The following is a 17,210-nucleotide window of genomic DNA, read 5'->3' as shown; positions in this document are numbered from 1 at the left end:
TTGCCTTGCACGCGGCAGACCCAGGTTCGAATCCCAGCATCCCATATGGTCCCCTGAGCACTGCCAGGAGTAATTCCTGAGTGCATGAGCCAGGAGTAACCCCTGTGCATCAACGGGTGTGACCCAAAAGCCAAAAAAAAAAAAAAACCAAAAAAGGCAGGAGCAGAGGAAGGAGCCACCTCTCTTCGTGTGGGAGTGAGGAAGGGAAGAGGAGCTGGAGAACGAGAGGCCTGAAGCAGTGAAGCGGGAAGAGAGCAGGGGCGGGGTGGGAGAGCAGCCTGGAAAGAGCCGCCAGAGCCCAGACACTCACCTGTCCATGCCCCCCAGGAGGGAGCATAGGTCCGCACTGAGCACCGAGGGCAGCATGTCGTAGCGGCGGTCGGCTAAGTAGTACGTGGTGGCCCTGGGAACAACACGTGGCAGGGACGTGACCCTCACTGGCAAGAGGCAGCATTGCGGAGAGTGGAGGTGACCGTGACCGGGCCCACCCGGGCAACCCCCTGAGGCCGCCGCTGCTTCCCCAAGCACAGCAGCTGGGGAATAAAGGTACGCCCAGGCCCCCGCTCTAAGCCACAGTGCTCTGGGCGAACAGTCTCCCACGGACCAAAGACAAACCAAGTGACAGGGATCTTAGTTGTGGGAGGAACAGGGAGAGGGCAATGGCCCAGTGTGTGTGCGGAACAGGGTATTACTCCGGGAGACGTTAACTGGCTTCAATTGAAAAGGAAACAATGGAGAAAGGTCATCTGAAAAATGGAGAGGGGGGCGGGAGTGACAGCACAGCGGGTAGGGCGTTTGCCTTGCACGTGGCCGACCAAGGTTCGATTCCCAGTATCCCATACGGTCCCCTGGGCACCGCCAGGGGTGATTCCTGAATGCAGAGCCAGAAGTGACCCCTGTGCATCGCCGGGTGTGACCCCCCCCAGAAAAAAATGGAGAGTAACATAATTCTATTATGTTATTATGCGTAACATAATAGGAGAATAACACCCAAGGATAGCAGAGATAGGGGCCAGGAGGATCGCCCCACAGCTTGGAAGCCGATCTCATGTGCTGGGGGAAAAGGCAGGTGGGATGGAGAAGAGACCATTAGGCAAATGATGGTTGGAGGGATCGCTCGGGATGGGAGACATGTGCTGAAAGTCGGCTATGGACCAACAGAATGGCTGCTTAGTGCCTGTGTCGCAAACTGTAACACCCAGAAGGAGAGACAGAGTAAGGGGAATGTGCCTGCCACAGAGGCAAGGGGTGGGGAAGAGTGGGGGTGGCAGGACGGACACTGGGAACACTGGTGGTGGAGAATGGACACTGGTGGAGGGATGGGCACTCGAACATTGTTTGATTGAAATGTAATCACGAAAGCTTGGAAGCCTGTAACTATCTCACGGTGATTCATTAAAATAAAATAAAATAAAATAAAATAAAAAGTGGAGAGGCGGAGGACAGAGGTTTACAAAAGAGAGGGGACAGGGACCTTGAACTTTCCTTCATTGGTGAGGTGCTTCAGCGTGGCACCAAACATGTCTGGGGCACCGGGATGGGGGCAACACAGGGGTACGTACCCCCACGGCACCGGCCGGTAGCCTTACCTTGTTCTGGCCTCAACATCAATGTAAGAATTTGCTGCCACAAAGTGGGTCACGTCCGCAATGTGGACGCCCAGCTCCAGGTTGCCACTCCGCAGGGTCCTGACCGAGAGCGCGTCGTCCACGTCCTCGCAGCCCTGGGGGTCGATGCTGAACACCAGGTGGGTTTTCCGCAGGTCTCTGCGCACTCCTTCTTCTTCGGGACTCACTTTCCAGGGGTTCTCTGGGGTGTTCACAGGTATCTCACACATCTGTAGCGCGAGAGTCAAGTCAGTGGCAACAACATCCACGGGCTTCCAGAAAAATCGACGCTCTCTGTGTGGCCTCCCAGAGCCCCGTTCGCTCCCGAGCACCCGAGGCACACGAGACACCCGGCCTATGTTGGCTCCTTGCGACCCACAAGGCGCTTTCCAGGTGCCCGAGATGCTGGGGTCCGTGAGGGGCGACAGGGACATGGCTGCTGCCCTTCAGTCTGGCAGGACGGTCTCGCACCCACCTGCCTCTTCTGTTACAGGGTGGGAGCAAGACCAAAGAAAAGATGAGAATGCAGCCCATCCTCCCCCCCTTTTTTTTGCTTCTTGGGACACACCCAGCGATGCTCAGGGGTTACTCCTGGCTCTGCACTCAGGAATTACTCCTGGCAGTGCTTGGGGGACCATATGGGATGCCGGGGATCGAACCCGGGTTGGCTGCATGCAAGGCAAATGCCCTCTCCACTGTCCTGCTGCCCCAGTCCCTGCTCAGGACTCTTTGGCTCTGGATTCAGTAATTACTTCTGGTAGTGCTTGGGGGACCGTAACTGTATGGGATGCTGGGGATTGAACCTGGGCCAGCTGCGTGCGAGACAAATGCCCTCCCCGCTGCACTATCTACTGCTCTGACCCAGCCCGCCACTTTTCTGAAGGACCCCTTGATTCAAAGGGAAGCTGAGCTTTTAATTCAAGTCTTAGAAAAAAAAATCAATATGTTGCAAATACCGAAAAATTGTTCTTTAATGATAATTTAACCAAGGCCAATCTAGGGCATTATTTTTCTCCATTATTGTCTGTTTAAGTCATCAGTTTGCAGGTAAGTAGGCTAACCAGGAAAAGAGAATTCTAGTGCTGCGAAGTCTAATTCATGCTCTATTCTAAGTTTAACATTTTCACTAAATGATGTCAAGACAAGTCGACAAATAATTTCCGGAAATTAACATTAAGCATAAAAATTTAATAATATGAAATATTCAGAAATATTCTACTATGATAACTATTGTTCTGAGAAGCAGCATAAAGAGCACATGAAAACCTATGCACTCTTGAGGGCAATGCAAAGTGCTCCGACATTTCTGGAGTGATCAGCCATACATAACAAAAGCTATTTAAATTTTTTATGTCCTTTGACTGGTAATCCTCACGTTAAGGATTACATTCCAAGGGAAATAATCAAGAAAGCAATGTTTGTAAAAATGTCTGAAGGAGCTTTTTCCGAACTCTGAAAAATTAAATAGTCCAAATGCTCAAAATTGAGCAATACTTAAGCAGACAAGAGCACATCAATATGCAGTAATTTGTCATAACTATTAAAAATAAGTAGGCGATGTCAATATACAGGCATCATTTTAAATGAAAGAAGCAGGACAGAAAATAGCATGCGCACACCACGAATACAGCCATTAAAATAACAGATGGATGAAGATTTTAAAAGACCACAAAAATAAGGGAAAATGCCAACGGTTCATGCTTGTGGGCATTTTGTTTTCTGTAAAGGTTACAAAAAACGGCTTCGGCACGAGCATGACTGTTTAAGCCACTCTCAGGGCTGCAGGCCCCCGGGTGGGTGAGACAGACGCGTACCCAGGGGCAGAGCAGCTGCTGGCTGGATGGGCTCTGGCTCCACGGTGGCCACGAGCCATTTCTGAGACGCAGCTGGAAAATGTGGCCCTTTCAGCTGCCAGCCGGTTGACACGGACTCTGTACCTGGAGCTGCCACCTGAGGGGACCCGAATACCAGATAAACAGGAAGGAGATTTGTCCCTTGCCTCTGGCCTCCCAATGTGGCTGGAAGCAGACAAGGAGAAGAGAATGTACTGGGGCCGGAGCGACAGGACAGCAGGGAGGCCAAGCCTTGCACGTGGCCAGGTTCCGTCTCTGGCACCCCATTTGGGGTGACTCCCGAGAGCAGAGCCAGGAGGAAGGCCTGAGCAGGGCCGGGTGCGACCCCTGCTGCTCCCACAAAAATCCCCAGAACAGAAAACAGACAGATGTGTTTGTCCCCCGACCCCTACCCGCCCCGACAACTCGAGGTGTCTGACCTGAGCTTCTGAAAATGGAACCACAGAGATGGTGTTTTCCACCAGGATGGTGGCGATCTCCCCTTCCAGGTCACCGATCCTTCCTAACACGCGCACAAAGTGTCCGTTCGGGTGCAGGGACGTGGACTCCCAGGAATCGATGCGCACGACCACCCTGAAGTCCTGCCCGGAGGGAGAGAGGGAGACGTCAGCAAAGGGAGGACGCGGGGAGAAATGGCTGCTGGCCTGCGAACCCACCTGCGTGGCCGAGCGGCCGGCGGATGGAAATGCTTGGCCCGACATTTCGAAGGGAGGCAGCCCATCTCGCTAGCAAATATGTGGGCTGGACAGTGAGGTCCAGTAAAGGAAGTAAACCGTTATGTCCTGTTAGTATTATTATTATCTTTTACTTCCTTTCTTTCTTTCTTGGGGGAAATTTCCAGACTTATTTATTTTTATAAATATTTTCTTAAAAATGGGATGTTTTCTTGCGGTAACATCACATTTGATGTTTATTTCTGAAATTTAAAATGGTTCTTAAAATTCTTTTCTTTCCATGTTTTAAAATTAAGGCACAGTGAGGGGCTGGAGAGATAGCACAGCGGGTAGGGCGTTTGCCTTGCACGCGGCCGACCCGGGTTCAAATCCCAGCATCCCATATGGTCCCCTGAGCACCGCCAGGGGAAATTCCTGAGTGCAGAGCCAGGAGTGACCCCTGTGCATAGCCAGGTGTGACCCAAAAAGAAAAAAAAAAAATTAAAGCACAGTGATTTACAATGTTATTCATAGTTGGGTTTTTTTTTTTTTTTTTTGCTTTTTGGGTCACAGCAATGCACAGGGGTTACTCCTGGCTCATGCACTCAGGAATCACCCCTGGCGGTGCTCAGGGGACCATATGGGATGCTGGGATTTGAAACTGGGTCCGCCGCATGCAAGGCAAATGCCCTACCTGCTGTGCTATCACTCCAGCCCCAGGAGACCAAATGGGATGCTGAGGATTGAACCACATGCACGACAAGAGCCCTCCCTGCTGTGCTATCTCTCCGACCCCTACTTATCATTTTTCGATGCTGGGAACTGGCCCCGGGGCCTCCCTCACTGAGTGACACCCCCAGCTCTGCACGGCATTCTAGTTAAACATGGGTGACAGAAGGGAAAAAATCCAATGGCACATCACTCAAATCAAATTTCCAAAAAAAAATAATTTCTCGATTGTGGGTGTTACTCCCCCTAAGTCTCTGACACCTGTGGGATCAGAGTGACCCGCATGCACCTCGCCGTCCCCAGCACCCCAGCTTCGGAAAGGGCGGGGGACAACGGCTGCAGTGTCCGCAGCGAGCCCGCCTCTGGCCTCAACGCAGAAAGGCCCGAGACAGCCGGGTCAGGGCTGTGGACACTGTGTGGCCAGTTCTCATTCCACAAAATTCTAGGGAAGTCCAATTAAGGGAACAGAAAGGTTACTCTGTGACTTCCCCCGCTGACGCCGTCTCCGGCACTTACTCCCTCCCGGTAATCGATCCGTGAGGCAGCACTACATCATCCCCGCAGGGCAGGCCGATCGTATTTCTACTGCACCCTCCCCGGGAAAGCTCGTTAGCGTTGGCAGAGTGTCTCTCTGGAAAGTTCTGGGCTGGACAGCCGGGTAATGTATGTTCTCCATCGCTGTCCCGCACAGCTCTTTTGAGGACAGCTACTCCCGGGCATTCATTTATTAACCAAGGACTACTTAATAGATGGCTCAATATATTTAGATGTAGAAACAAACCAACCAACCCGGAATCGCAAATGCCAGATGCATCTGTGATTCATCCCTCCTTAAGCAACGGAATCACTCATGTCCCCCAGACACCGGAGGGAGGGCGCACGGCAGCTACCTGCAGCGTTCCTGCTTGCTGGGTGCTGATTCGGATTTTGGGAATTCTGTAATCCCAGGGCGTGACGAGGATTTTCTGAGCGTTTTTGCCCTGGGACTGGACCTCTTCTCTGGATGGGAAGGTCACCACATAATCCCGCCAGTTCTTCTGCAGGATGCCCACCACTCTGCCTGCGGGGAAAGAGCACAGAGAACGAGGCTTCACGGGAGAACAGGCCCCGACGGGCAGGAAAGCAGCGCCCCATCCGCCCCGAGCACAGCCACAAGTGCAGAGGCTTAAACATCTGCCTGCCCAATAGGTTTGACAGGCACCGTTTTTAATTTCTGTTTATTTTTGGTTATTATTATTATTTTTTTGCTTTTTGGGTCACACCTGGTGATGCATAGGGGTTACTCCTGGCTCTGCACTCAGGAATTACCCCTGGCGGTGCTCAGGGGACCATACGGGATGGCAAACGCCCTATCTACTGTGCTATTGCTCCAGCCCCGACAGGCACTTTTTTTTTTTTAAATGATGGGTACTTAAAAAAAGAAGTGGGCTGGAGTGACAGTAACAGCAGGGCCCACCCGGGTTCAATCCCCGGCATCCCATATGGGTCCCTGAGCAGCACCAGGAGTGATTCCTGAGTGCAGAGTCAGGAGGGACCCCTGAGCATTGCAGGGTTTGTAAAAAACAAAAACAAACGAAAAACCAACCAACCAAACAATCAGGGCCCTGACACTCTTCCTTTTGTCACTCCACCCGCCTAACTCTCGTTGTCCCTCAAGCCATGAGGACAAGGCTTGGGCAGGCTGGGGAAATCAATGAGATTTCACACTGCTGGAGCCCGGGGTCTCCCCGACTCGAGGCACGTGCTGGGCGGGCGCCCCACCACCTGTCTCCCCGCCCTCCCGTGTGCGTTTCCACTGGCTCCCTCTCCTCTCCCCACCTGCCAAGATCATCCAGTCACACACTAGACAAAGAGAATAGGCATCACTGGTCTGACACACGCCACTCCCCCTTTTTGGGGGACACATATCCAGAGGTGCTCAGGGCTCACCCCTGGCTCTGCACTCAGTGATCACTCCTGGCGGGGCTCAGGGGACATTTCGGGGTGCTGGGGATTGAAGCCAGGTTGGCTGTGTGCAAGGCAAGAGCCCTCGCCACTGTTCTATCACTACAGACCCTGGCACAGCTCTTTAACTATCTCTGACAGGATCCGAGAACCAACTTGAATAGTTCAAAGCGTGGGCTGGAGCGATAAAGCAACATTAGAGATGAAGCGAGGAAGGGCGGTGTTGGGGCGTCTGAGGGCCAGGTGACAGGAGATGCGTTCCCGCTCCTCTGCCAGCAGGCCTGCAGGTGCACTGGATCAAATCAGCAGCGACAGGGTCACACAGTGAAGAGAGGCGAGGGACTGGGTAATCGTGAAAAACAGCCAGAGCCTTTGGGTTAACTCACTACGGCGGACCTGGGAGGGTCCCTGAGAGACAGCAGAGTGAAGCCCTGTGAGGTGGGTCTGGGCTGACCCCTGTGAGGTGGGTCTGGGCCGAGCTCCTGTGAGGTGGTCTGGGCTGACCCCTGTGGGGTGGGTCTGGGCTGACCCCTGTCAGGTGGGTCTGGGCTGACCCCTGTCAGGTGGTCCAGGCTGACCCCTGTAAGGTGGGTCTAGGCTGACCCCTGTCAGGTGGGTCCAGGCTGACCCCTGTCAGGTGGTCCAGGCTGACCCCTGTGAGGTGGGCTGGCACATGCTGAGATGGAGACGCCTGAGGAAGAGCATGTCTGGGAGAAGCAGGAGCTGTCAGGTGGATTCGGCTGAGCTAGCCCCTGACAGACGAATGCCAGACAGATCAGAGTGGAGGTGAGGAAGGGGTTTAGCAGGGGACAAAAAGCTAATGACTGGACAGACAGTCCTAGGAGAAGCGGAGACTGTGGTGCAGAGGGCAGCCCTGGGTACCTAGCGGGCAGTGCAGTGGCAACCCCACCAAGGAACTGAGAGCCAAAGGCCGGCAGTGGGACAAGATCCCAGAGACCGAGATCCACAGCCAAACCTGCTGGCAGGCCGCACCCCCCCGGGTGACTGGGGACCATGGCAGAGGGCAAGGCCAAGTGGAGAGGCTCCGGAGAGAGTGAACACGGGTCTCTGAAGATGGTTTAATGGGCTGAGCACGCACTTAGTGTGCAGGAGCCCTGGGTCTGATCCCGGCACCACATGGTCTCCTGAGCACTGTTGGGAGCAGAACCCGTCACAGGAGGCGGAGGGAGAAGAAGGAACAAGGAAGAGGAAGAGGAAGAGGAAGAGGAGGAAGAGAGAGCAGCATCAGCTACTTAACCATTTCACTGAGCATCGCCATAAACTGAAGCAGGGAAAAGCTGGGGCCAGAGACAGCTTTTGCTTTAAGAAAGGAAATAGTTTTGCGTATTTGGGCTCTGATGACCATGAAGCAAACAAGCAGCGACGGAAAAGATGAGGGAGCAAGAGACGCACCTGCAGCTCGGTGAACGCAGATTCTGGGGGATGAGAGCTGCTCCTAGATCATAGGGGCGCGGCCCCCTCACTCGTGGGCATGACCCCCCTCACCTGAGGTCACAGCCCCCCTTCACCTGTGGGCATGGCCCCCTCACCTGTGGGCATGGCCCCCTTCACCTGAGGACACAGCCCCCACCTCACTTGTGGACACGGCTCCTCTTCACCTGTGGGCACAGCACCCCCTCACCTGTGGGCTTGACCCCCTCACCTGAGGACATGGCCCCCCTCACCTGTGGGCATGGGCTCGCTGGGCACCTCGCCCGACGCCTTGTCCTCCCCGTCGTTCTCGCACAGGGCCGCCGTCCTTCCCTTCCACTCGCTCTGAGGAAGCAGCTCCACGGCCACCACGTCTCCGTGGATGGAGCGGTTCCTCGCCTTCATGCCGTGGATCAGGATGTCGCTGACTAAGCCTGTGTTTGGGGAAGAGCTGATGGGACGCCACCCCCCACTCCCCCCCACCCGGCAGCCCCCCCACAGAGGCATGGGTGCAGGGATGTGCTGCCATGTCACCCTGACAACGTGCTCACAGGGCCGCCCTCGCAGCCGGCTGAGACCCCAGCGGTGACCGTCATCCTGTCTTTGGACATTCGGACAGCTTCACCCAGACACGCACCCTGAGCCCTGGGCTCAGGCCTCGCCCTGGCACTGCAGAGCTAAGACCTATTATAAAATGATTTCTCTGTTTCACTTTATTTAGTTCTGTTTTGGGGGACCACACCCGGCCGCGCTCAGGGGTTACTCCTGGCTCTGCACTCAGGAATTAGTCCTGGCAGTGCTCAGGGGTGCTGAGGATTGAGCCTGGGTTGGCCGGGTGTAACGCAGACGCTCTCCCTGTGGGACGGCTGCTCCGGCCCCTGTTCTTTCATTTCCACTGCTTTGGAGACGCTCCCAGTGCGGCGCACGAAGACACCGTGGAACAAGCGTCTTAGGAATCACTCTCTGTCCCGCCGCCGGCAGCCGTGCTGCGGGCGAGTGTGGTGCTGGCCTGCACCTGCGCTGCCGTGTGCTTCCTTCCACGTAACCCCGGCTATGCCCACGCGTGTGGAAGACAAGGGCAGCCACGTTAGGGGCTAAACCTCAATAAAATATCAGCTAGCTTCAGTTTTGGGGGTGCGGGGAGGGGCACACCCGGCAGTGCTCAGGACTAACTCCTGGCGCTGTGCTCAGAGCTCACTGCTGGTGGGACTCAAGGGATCATACGAGTCCTGGGGATCAGACCAGGCTTGGGCATGTGCAAGGCAAGCGCCGCACCCGCTGTGTTATCTCTCCATCCCCTAGTTTAATTTTTCAATGTTTTCTACCATAAAACCAGAAATCAGACAGAACGGTAGGAACCAGCACACAACCCCAGAGTACTGGTGGCGGTGGGGGGAATTCTGATACGGTGCACAGGGGGGCATAATTTCAATTTGACTTTCTTTTTATTTTCCTTTTTGGCTGAGGGGCCACACCAGGCAGTGCTCAGGCCTTACTCCTGGCTCTGCTCTCAGGGGTCACTCCTGGTGGCCATATGTGGGGCTAGTCCTCTAACCAAGGCTGGCCACATCCAAGGCCAGCGCCTTAACCTCTGGATAGTCTCTCCGGCCTCACAAGTAGGTTTTCTTCTCTGCAACATCAAAAATTTTGAAAAATTATGAAAATGAGTATTAGTCCATACTGAACCTGAATCTTTACTGCTGGCTCCTTGAAGTCGAACAAAAGCTTCTATTTGTGCTCTATGTTTGTTGACATTCAAGATTCCCTGAGAACATAATAAAAAGCAATGTAAATAGTTTTCTTCCAGGTTTACCCCCAAGGCACATTTTTAAAAGACATATGAAAATTGGGGGCTGGAGCGATAGTTACCATGGGTTGGCCTTGCATGTGGCTGAGCCGGGGTTTGATCCGTGGCATCCCATGTGGTCCCCTGAGCACTGCAAGAGTAATTCCTGAGTGCAGAGAAGGAGTAACCCCTGAGCATTGCTGGGTGTGCTCCCCAACCCCCGCCTCAAATAATTTTAAAAAAAAAAACATGAAAGTATTCCCATAAGAGTTTATTGGTTTCTCTCTTTCACTCTCTGTGCCGGGGATCGAACCCAGGCCTCACAAATGTAATCAAGCTATGGCCGAGCTGCATCCCTGGCTCTCGGACCCCTTCAGGGACAGTATCTATCACCAAGGTTTCTATTCTCCAGAACATTCTCTCTGCGCCACCCTTGGCTATGCCAAGTATTGAAAGTGCCAGGATCTATCTTAACTTACTGGTGAGCGGTCTTTATTTTTTTTTTTATTTTTGTTTTGTTTTTGGGTCACACCCAGAAATAATCTGGGGTTTCTCCTGACCCTATGCTCAGGAACCACTCCTGGCAGTGCTCGGGGGACCATGTGGGATGTTGGGGATTGAACCCAGGTGGGCCGCATACTAGGCAGACATTTACCTGCTAGGCTATTGCTCTTGCCCCAGTGGTTTAAAAAAACATTCAAAATGCGGGGCTGGAGAGAAGCCTCACTGGGTTGTGTATGCAGAAGGTCCAGGTTTTTTTTTTTTTTTTTTTTTTTTTTGCTTTTTGGGTCACACCCGGCAATACACAGGGGTTACTCCTGGTTCCACTCAGGAATTACTCCTGGCGGTGCTCAGGGGACCATATGGGATGCTGGGATTTGAACCTGGGTTGGCTGCATGCAAGGCAAATGCCCTACCCGCTGTGCTATCGCTCCAGCCCCAGAAGGTCCAGGTTTGATCCCAGGTACCACAGGGTCCCCTACGAACCCCTCAGGAACAACCTTAAGTAGAGTGACCCCCGAGCATGGTGGGGTATGGCCCCCAAATGAAAAGAAACTCAAAAATCTTGAAAATACCCTCCCAGGAATGCCATCAACTTGATTACAAGTCAGAAGCCTTGGCTGCTCCAGGACAGATGCAGGGAAATGCCCCCGGGGTTGGCGTGTGTCCCCTAACTCCACACCGGGAGGCAGTGAGACAGTTCCTTGGCCTGACGATGGATACACAAAGCTCCGTACAGACAGGCCGATGGCTGCGAGACCACTGATGGCACTACCCACAGGCCAGCGACGGCTGGATTCTGAATCTTGGGGGACGTCACCTAGAGAGGCGTGGGCAGACTGCACAGGAGGGAGGCAACTACAGGTGCCAGCCCCTCTGAGCCTGACCCGCACTGCCAGGTGTCAGCCCAGCACCACTAGGTTTGGTCCCAACCCCCGCAACAACCAAAACATCACTGTCACTGTATCACTGTCATCCCGTTGCTCATCATTTGCTCGAGCAGGCACCAGTAATGTCTCCATTGTGAGACTTGTTACTGTTTTTGGCCTATCAAATATACCACAGGTAGTCTGCCAGGCTCTGCTGTGCAGGTGGGATACTCTCGGTAGCTTGCCAGGCTCTCTGAGAGGGACAGAGGAATCGAACCCGGGTTAGCTGAATGCAAGGCAAATTACTACCCATTGTACTATTGCTCCAGCCAAAACAAAACATAATTTTATTTACTTTTTGTGTTCTTGGCCACACCCAGTGTTGCTCAGGGCTAACTCCTGGTGCGGCTTGGGATGCCGGGGGATCATACCTGGTTCATCTGTGTGTAAGGCAAGTACCCTACCCACTGTGCTATGGTTCTTGCCTCAACATATCTGTTTTATCTCACAGTAGGAGGAGTTGTTTACAAGGTTACAGACGTCATGTTCCGTGGAACCCAATTACACACGGAGCAGTACGGGCGGGACCACAGTGTCTAGAGGAAGTACACTATGCCCCTCGCCGGAGACCCCCACAGCCCACTTGAAACGAGAGAACATGCCAGCCGGCTCAACGTCCCACCTGGATGTAGCGTCCAGACTTGATGCCGGCCTCCAAGACCTCGGCGGGCAGGTGCTCCGGGTACTCCTTGCCGTGGCTCTCCTGGCCCTCGTGCTCCCGCTCCCTCCGGGACTGGAGGATGGACTCACAGAGCTCATGTGCAGCCTTTAAGTCGGGCCAGAAGTTGTCCAGGTAATTCTGCAGTCGAGAAAGGCCCAAGGCAAACCTGGTCAGAAGATGCTTCTGTGCTGGTGTCATACAAAAAGCCCCATGCCCTGGTGTGAGCATGCTGCCCCGGACCCCCACAGGCCCCAGAGCAGCCCAGGGAACGCCCCAACATTCCTCCCACCCACCCCTGCCACCTCCATGCAGCTGGGTCCTTTTCCTCTGTTCATCTAGAAACATTTGCTGGGGGTATGGTGCCGCCAGCAGGACAACCTGTACCTGCGGGGCGAGTGCATCAGCAGCTGATGGCACCTTCAGACTTCCTGATACCCCAAAATTGCTGCTGTGCCTTTGGCTGGACCCCAATAACTTGGGTCCAAGTTTAGCAAGAAATTAAACAGCCAAAAGTTAGGTATGTGGGAGCCACACCCACCAACCACCTCTGACTCAGCTATATAAGCTCATTTATTGGTCTTATTTCAGAGACCCATAAATGGCTAGAGTTCAAAAGCCGCAGTTAGGGCTGGCAGCACATAAGCCTAAGCCAATAGTTTATTTCTCTGGAGAAGATGGAAACAAGGGCATGATCCAGAGACACACAAAAGAATCTCTGAAACGCACAGCTCGCTGCAGAGATTTCTCCAGACCCTAATTATCTAAAATTTTAAAATTCCAGGAGAGCGTGGCTGCGACATCTTATGCTATTCATAACAAGCAATACAAAAGAGAGTATGAGGGAGATCGTCTGCCCTAGAGGCAGGGGGAGGGGTGGGATGAAGGGGGATACGGGGGGGACCTTGGTGGCGGGAGATGCCCACTGGTGTAGGGTTGGGTGATCAATCATTGTGTGACGGAAACTCAAGCAGGAAAGCTTTACAACTGTATATCACGGGGATAAATAATAATAATATGAACATTTTGAATAAAAAAATAAGTAATGTGGAATTCATGCCCAATTCAATCAGCTTAATCAATGGCTGAATAAACAGCAGTACTTCTATTATATAAAGAAACATTTGCCATCTATTTATTTACGGTTTTTGGTTTTGGGGCCAAAGAGGTGCTCAAGGTTGACTCCTGGCTCTGCATTCAGGAATCACTCCTGGCGGTGCTCAGGGGACCCTTTGGGATGCTAGGGATCGAACCCTGGTCAGCTGCATGCAAATCAAGCACCCTCCCAGCTGTGGCTTGTCACCCTGGCCCCAAGATTCAAGAGCTTTCTGGTCTTCGCGAGTCCCCACTTTCCCCTCAACCCCCCCCCCCGCCCCCGCAGGAAACCCTGCCCTTCCTTCCCCTCTGACCCTCACACTCCCTCGTGTTCACTGTTAGAGTTCACCTTTATGAAGGCCCCCGTCACGGAGTCTGCCCGACAAAATGCTAGACAAAACGCAGAGGTGCTCTACTGCTGGGCGACAAAGGAAAGTAATTTTCTCAAAAAGCAGAAAAATGTAATTTTAGTCAACTGTCCTCTGTAGGAACGAGACATGATGTATGGCAACAGAAAAAACAAGTGACACCGCCATTAATATCCAGCGCCCTGGAATGCTCTGGCAGGCCTGAGCACTTTTTTATAGCAGGGCCAAGAAAATTCTATTGGCCAATCTTTAGCAATACAAGCACCTGGGAACCCTTCTAGAATCTACAATTCAAAATCCAACCAGACTTTCTGCGGAGTGACGGGGCTAATGGGGGGCCCATTCTTGCTTCTGAATCAGAAAACGCTACCAGTCGGGGGCCAAGGCCAGAGACAAGGGACCGGCACTCGGAGCAATGGGCAGGCATTCGACTCTCCCCAAAGCAGCCGAGATAGGAGAACCGTGTCACTCAGAGGCCCCACGAAACGGTCACTGGTAATGCCATGATGTGCACCCCACACTGATGTGAGAGCCGGGGCACAAATAACGTGGCAGTTCCCCTCCGCTCTCCCCGCAAACTGCCATACCTCCGTGGGTGTAAGGGCGGAATGGGGGACGGAGGGGACACAGGACAGATGGGGCACTGTTTCAGGGGCAGTCACAAACCCGTGGTGGAGCAGAGGCAGCTCGAGGAGCTGAGTGCAGCTTTGCATGGTGAGACCCCGCTTCCACCCCCCAGCACCACAGGGTTCCCTGAGCACCCTCGGGAGCAACCCCGGAGCACAGAGGCTGGAGTAGCCACCTTGGCCACACTGGTCTGTGTGCAGTAAAGAAAGAAAAGGAGGCAATGTGGCCTGGTGGTTAGGAGCTTTGCTGTCACACTACCCCGGTCCGAGCTCCAACCTCCCATTTTCTGCCAATGCGACCTTGGGAGATTTGTTTCGCTTCCCCTGTGTGTCGGTGTCTGCAACGATCAGGGTTGTTGCGAGAATGAAATAAAGGGGCTGGAAAGTGCAGTGGGGTGAGGAGCTTGCCATATATATATATATATATATATATATACATATATATATATATATACACATAATTTATGTGCATGTAATTTAAAAAAAGAATTAAATGAAATATATTTGAAACAGTGCTTGACGATAAAAGAACGGTGATTATTATTAGGGGGACCACGTAAAACCATCATTTAACTAAGCCAGAACAACAGGGTATAGGCATGAGATTCCCCATATGGTCCTCATGCCTCATCCCGCTCTGTGGCGACTACAAACATGCATCTACAGCCAGTATCAGCTGGACGGGGCCTGGGTCTGCCCACGGCAGCATATGCACACGTCTACACTCACTGGCCCATCCTGGCTGCTGTCACAGTCTGACAGTCACAGTCGCTGTCCACGTGGTGCTGTCTAACTGTCTGGAAGGAAAAGTAATGGATTAATGAGTTGGGAAGGATGGAGCTATGACACTGAAGTTTCCTTCACTCCTGTCCCTTTTCTGGCTCATAAAGGAATCTTTCTGGGGGCCACTAAGGAAATGAAGACACACATACACACACACACACACACATATGCATGACTGCTGGAAATACCTTGAAGGAAATCACAAACAGCCCCTCGGTTTCACTCCCGTACTGCCGAATCGCCTCCTCATCCTCTGTCACCATGACGATGGGCATCTGGTCCCGGCAGTGGTGATAGTACCAGACGGCCGCATGGTAGATGCTCCTGGGAAAGCAAGGCTGTGTGAGCCCTTCTGGGCAGGTGCACACACACAATCACACACGCATGCACATATGTGAACATATGCACACACACACACACACACACACACACACACACACACACACACAGAGTTCTTGAAACCCTCTCCCGGCGCTGCCCCTGCTAGCCGCTGGCCTGGCTCACTCAGCAGCACTTGCCGAGCACCACTACCAGTGTGCCCTGGGTCAGCTGCTCTCACACTTTCTTGAATTGTGAGTCATGACCCCATACAAGGTTGCTTAACTTTTGGGGGTTTATTTTTGTTCGGGGCCACACCTCCTAGTGCGCAGGGGCGGGGCTTGGCTCTGTGCTCAGGCATGAGCCCTGGTGGTACTTGGGAAACATGAGGAGCTAGTGATGAAACTGGGGTCAGCAGCAGGCGAGAAGCACCTTATCCCACCTACCTTCCTGGCCCCAGCTTGGATAGCTTTAAAAAATTTGTTTTATAATAAATTTGTGCTTTCTGTCGATATGCGTTTGACTTGTATATATATTTTACATTCCTTCACACCCAGCGTCATGTGACAATTCCTCGGGCAATGAGCTAAGGAGGGGCTGCCGTACATGCAGGAAGCCCGGGTACCCCAGCACTACCCGGAGTGAACTCCCGGCCCCTAGACTGCAGGGGGGACAGCCACCAGGTGTGCCCCCCCAGGGCAAAAGCAACAATGGAAAAACAGCCAAAAATATCTCAGGGGAAAAGATGCTGCGAGTGGACGGATGTTTACGAACCCCTGGTCTAGGCTGGTCAAGTTGACATTTTTGTTTGATTTTGGGGACCACACTTGGCAGTGATCAGGGCTCACTCCTGGCTCTGCACTCAGGGGTCACTCAGGGGACCATACGGGATGCTGGGGATCGAACCCTTCCTGCTGTACTATGGCTCCGCCCTCCACAGGCTTATAAATCCGGTCAGCAAACATCTGACATGTCCAACCACTCTCATTCCTCGGCACGGTCTTGAAACTGGGAGACTGCACACCTTGTCACACCGCCCGACTGGAGGGCCGCTCCACAGGGCACCACAGGGGGTGAGAAAGGGTGTCGGCAGGCTTGAAGATGAACAGCCAAGTGTCTGGCTAAGAGGGAAACTAGGCCGCGAGTCCCTGAAGGTCAGGATCCGATAAGGTCTGGCTGGGGAATATTTATAGATACCTGAGCATCTGCCCGAGAAGAGGGGGCCAGCAGGGAGGGCATCTGCCTTGCATGTGGCTGACCGGGTTTGACCCCCGGGCACCCCAGGTGCCACCAGGAGTGATTCCTGAGCACAGAGCCAGGAATAAGCCCTGAGGCGCCACTAGGTATGGCCTAAACCACCCATCCCCCAAGCAAAAATATAAAAAAAGAAAAGAAAATTTTCCTGAAAAGAATCTGAATGGGGCGGGGGTGGCGGCAGAGAGATAGTACAGCAGAGAGGGCATTTGCTTCGCAAGCAATAGGCTGGGCTTTGCTCATATGGTCCCGGAGCACTGCCAGGAGTGACCCCTGAGGATTGCTGCTGGGTGTGGCCCCAAACCCCCCAGACAAACAAACAAACAAACACCCAAAACAAAAGAATGAATCAGAGAACAGTTGTTCCTGGAGACGTGTGTTTAGGACTGGCCTCAATCTCCAGGGCAGTGTGCAAAGGGACATGCATGTAGCCGTGAAGATGCTACACACCAAGCCAGGGTGATGGGTCCAAGGGCTGGAGCACATCTCTGCATGTGGGAGCACTGCTTTGATTCCCTGCTCCGTATGGTCCCCGGGGCAGCACCAGGAAGACCCTGAGCCAGATATGGCCCCAAACCCACCCACCCACCAAACATACAAATGAAAAACGTAATCCCAGGCCCACTAACCTATGGCAAAGGCTCTTTAGTTCTCAGAATTAAAAAAAAAAAAAAT

General features: G+C 53.2%; 1 protein-coding gene across 3 annotated transcripts in view; it reads right to left on the bottom strand.

Moving 5' to 3' along the window:
* The window catches only part of DIS3L (DIS3 like exosome 3'-5' exoribonuclease), a 34,341-nt gene that overhangs the window by 7,425 nt on the left and 9,706 nt on the right, over window positions 1-17,210 (bottom strand). For 2 of the 3 annotated variants that reach the window (XM_055126250.1, XM_055126251.1), the window contains exons 4-11: window positions 15,152-15,287; window positions 12,056-12,232; window positions 9,904-9,982; window positions 8,472-8,651; window positions 5,733-5,902; window positions 3,880-4,041; window positions 1,590-1,837; window positions 311-403 (exon numbers count right to left, since the gene is read on the bottom strand). In XM_055126250.1, coding sequence (XP_054982225.1) covers window positions 311-403; window positions 1,590-1,837; window positions 3,880-4,041; window positions 5,733-5,902; window positions 8,472-8,651; window positions 9,904-9,982; window positions 12,056-12,232; window positions 15,152-15,287 — 1,245 coding nt within the window. The remainder of the gene's footprint in view (window positions 1-310; window positions 404-1,589; window positions 1,838-3,879; window positions 4,042-5,732; window positions 5,903-8,471; window positions 8,652-9,903; window positions 9,983-12,055; window positions 12,233-15,151; window positions 15,288-17,210) is intronic. The other variant, XM_055126252.1, reaches the window with a different exon arrangement.

Source organism: Sorex araneus, chromosome 2, assembly GCF_027595985.1.
Source record: "Sorex araneus isolate mSorAra2 chromosome 2, mSorAra2.pri, whole genome shotgun sequence".
In the NCBI taxonomy this organism is placed as follows: Eukaryota; Metazoa; Chordata; class Mammalia; order Eulipotyphla; family Soricidae; genus Sorex; species Sorex araneus.
Note: the sequence above shows the minus strand (reverse complement) of the source record. Positions and strands in the feature narration are given on the sequence as shown.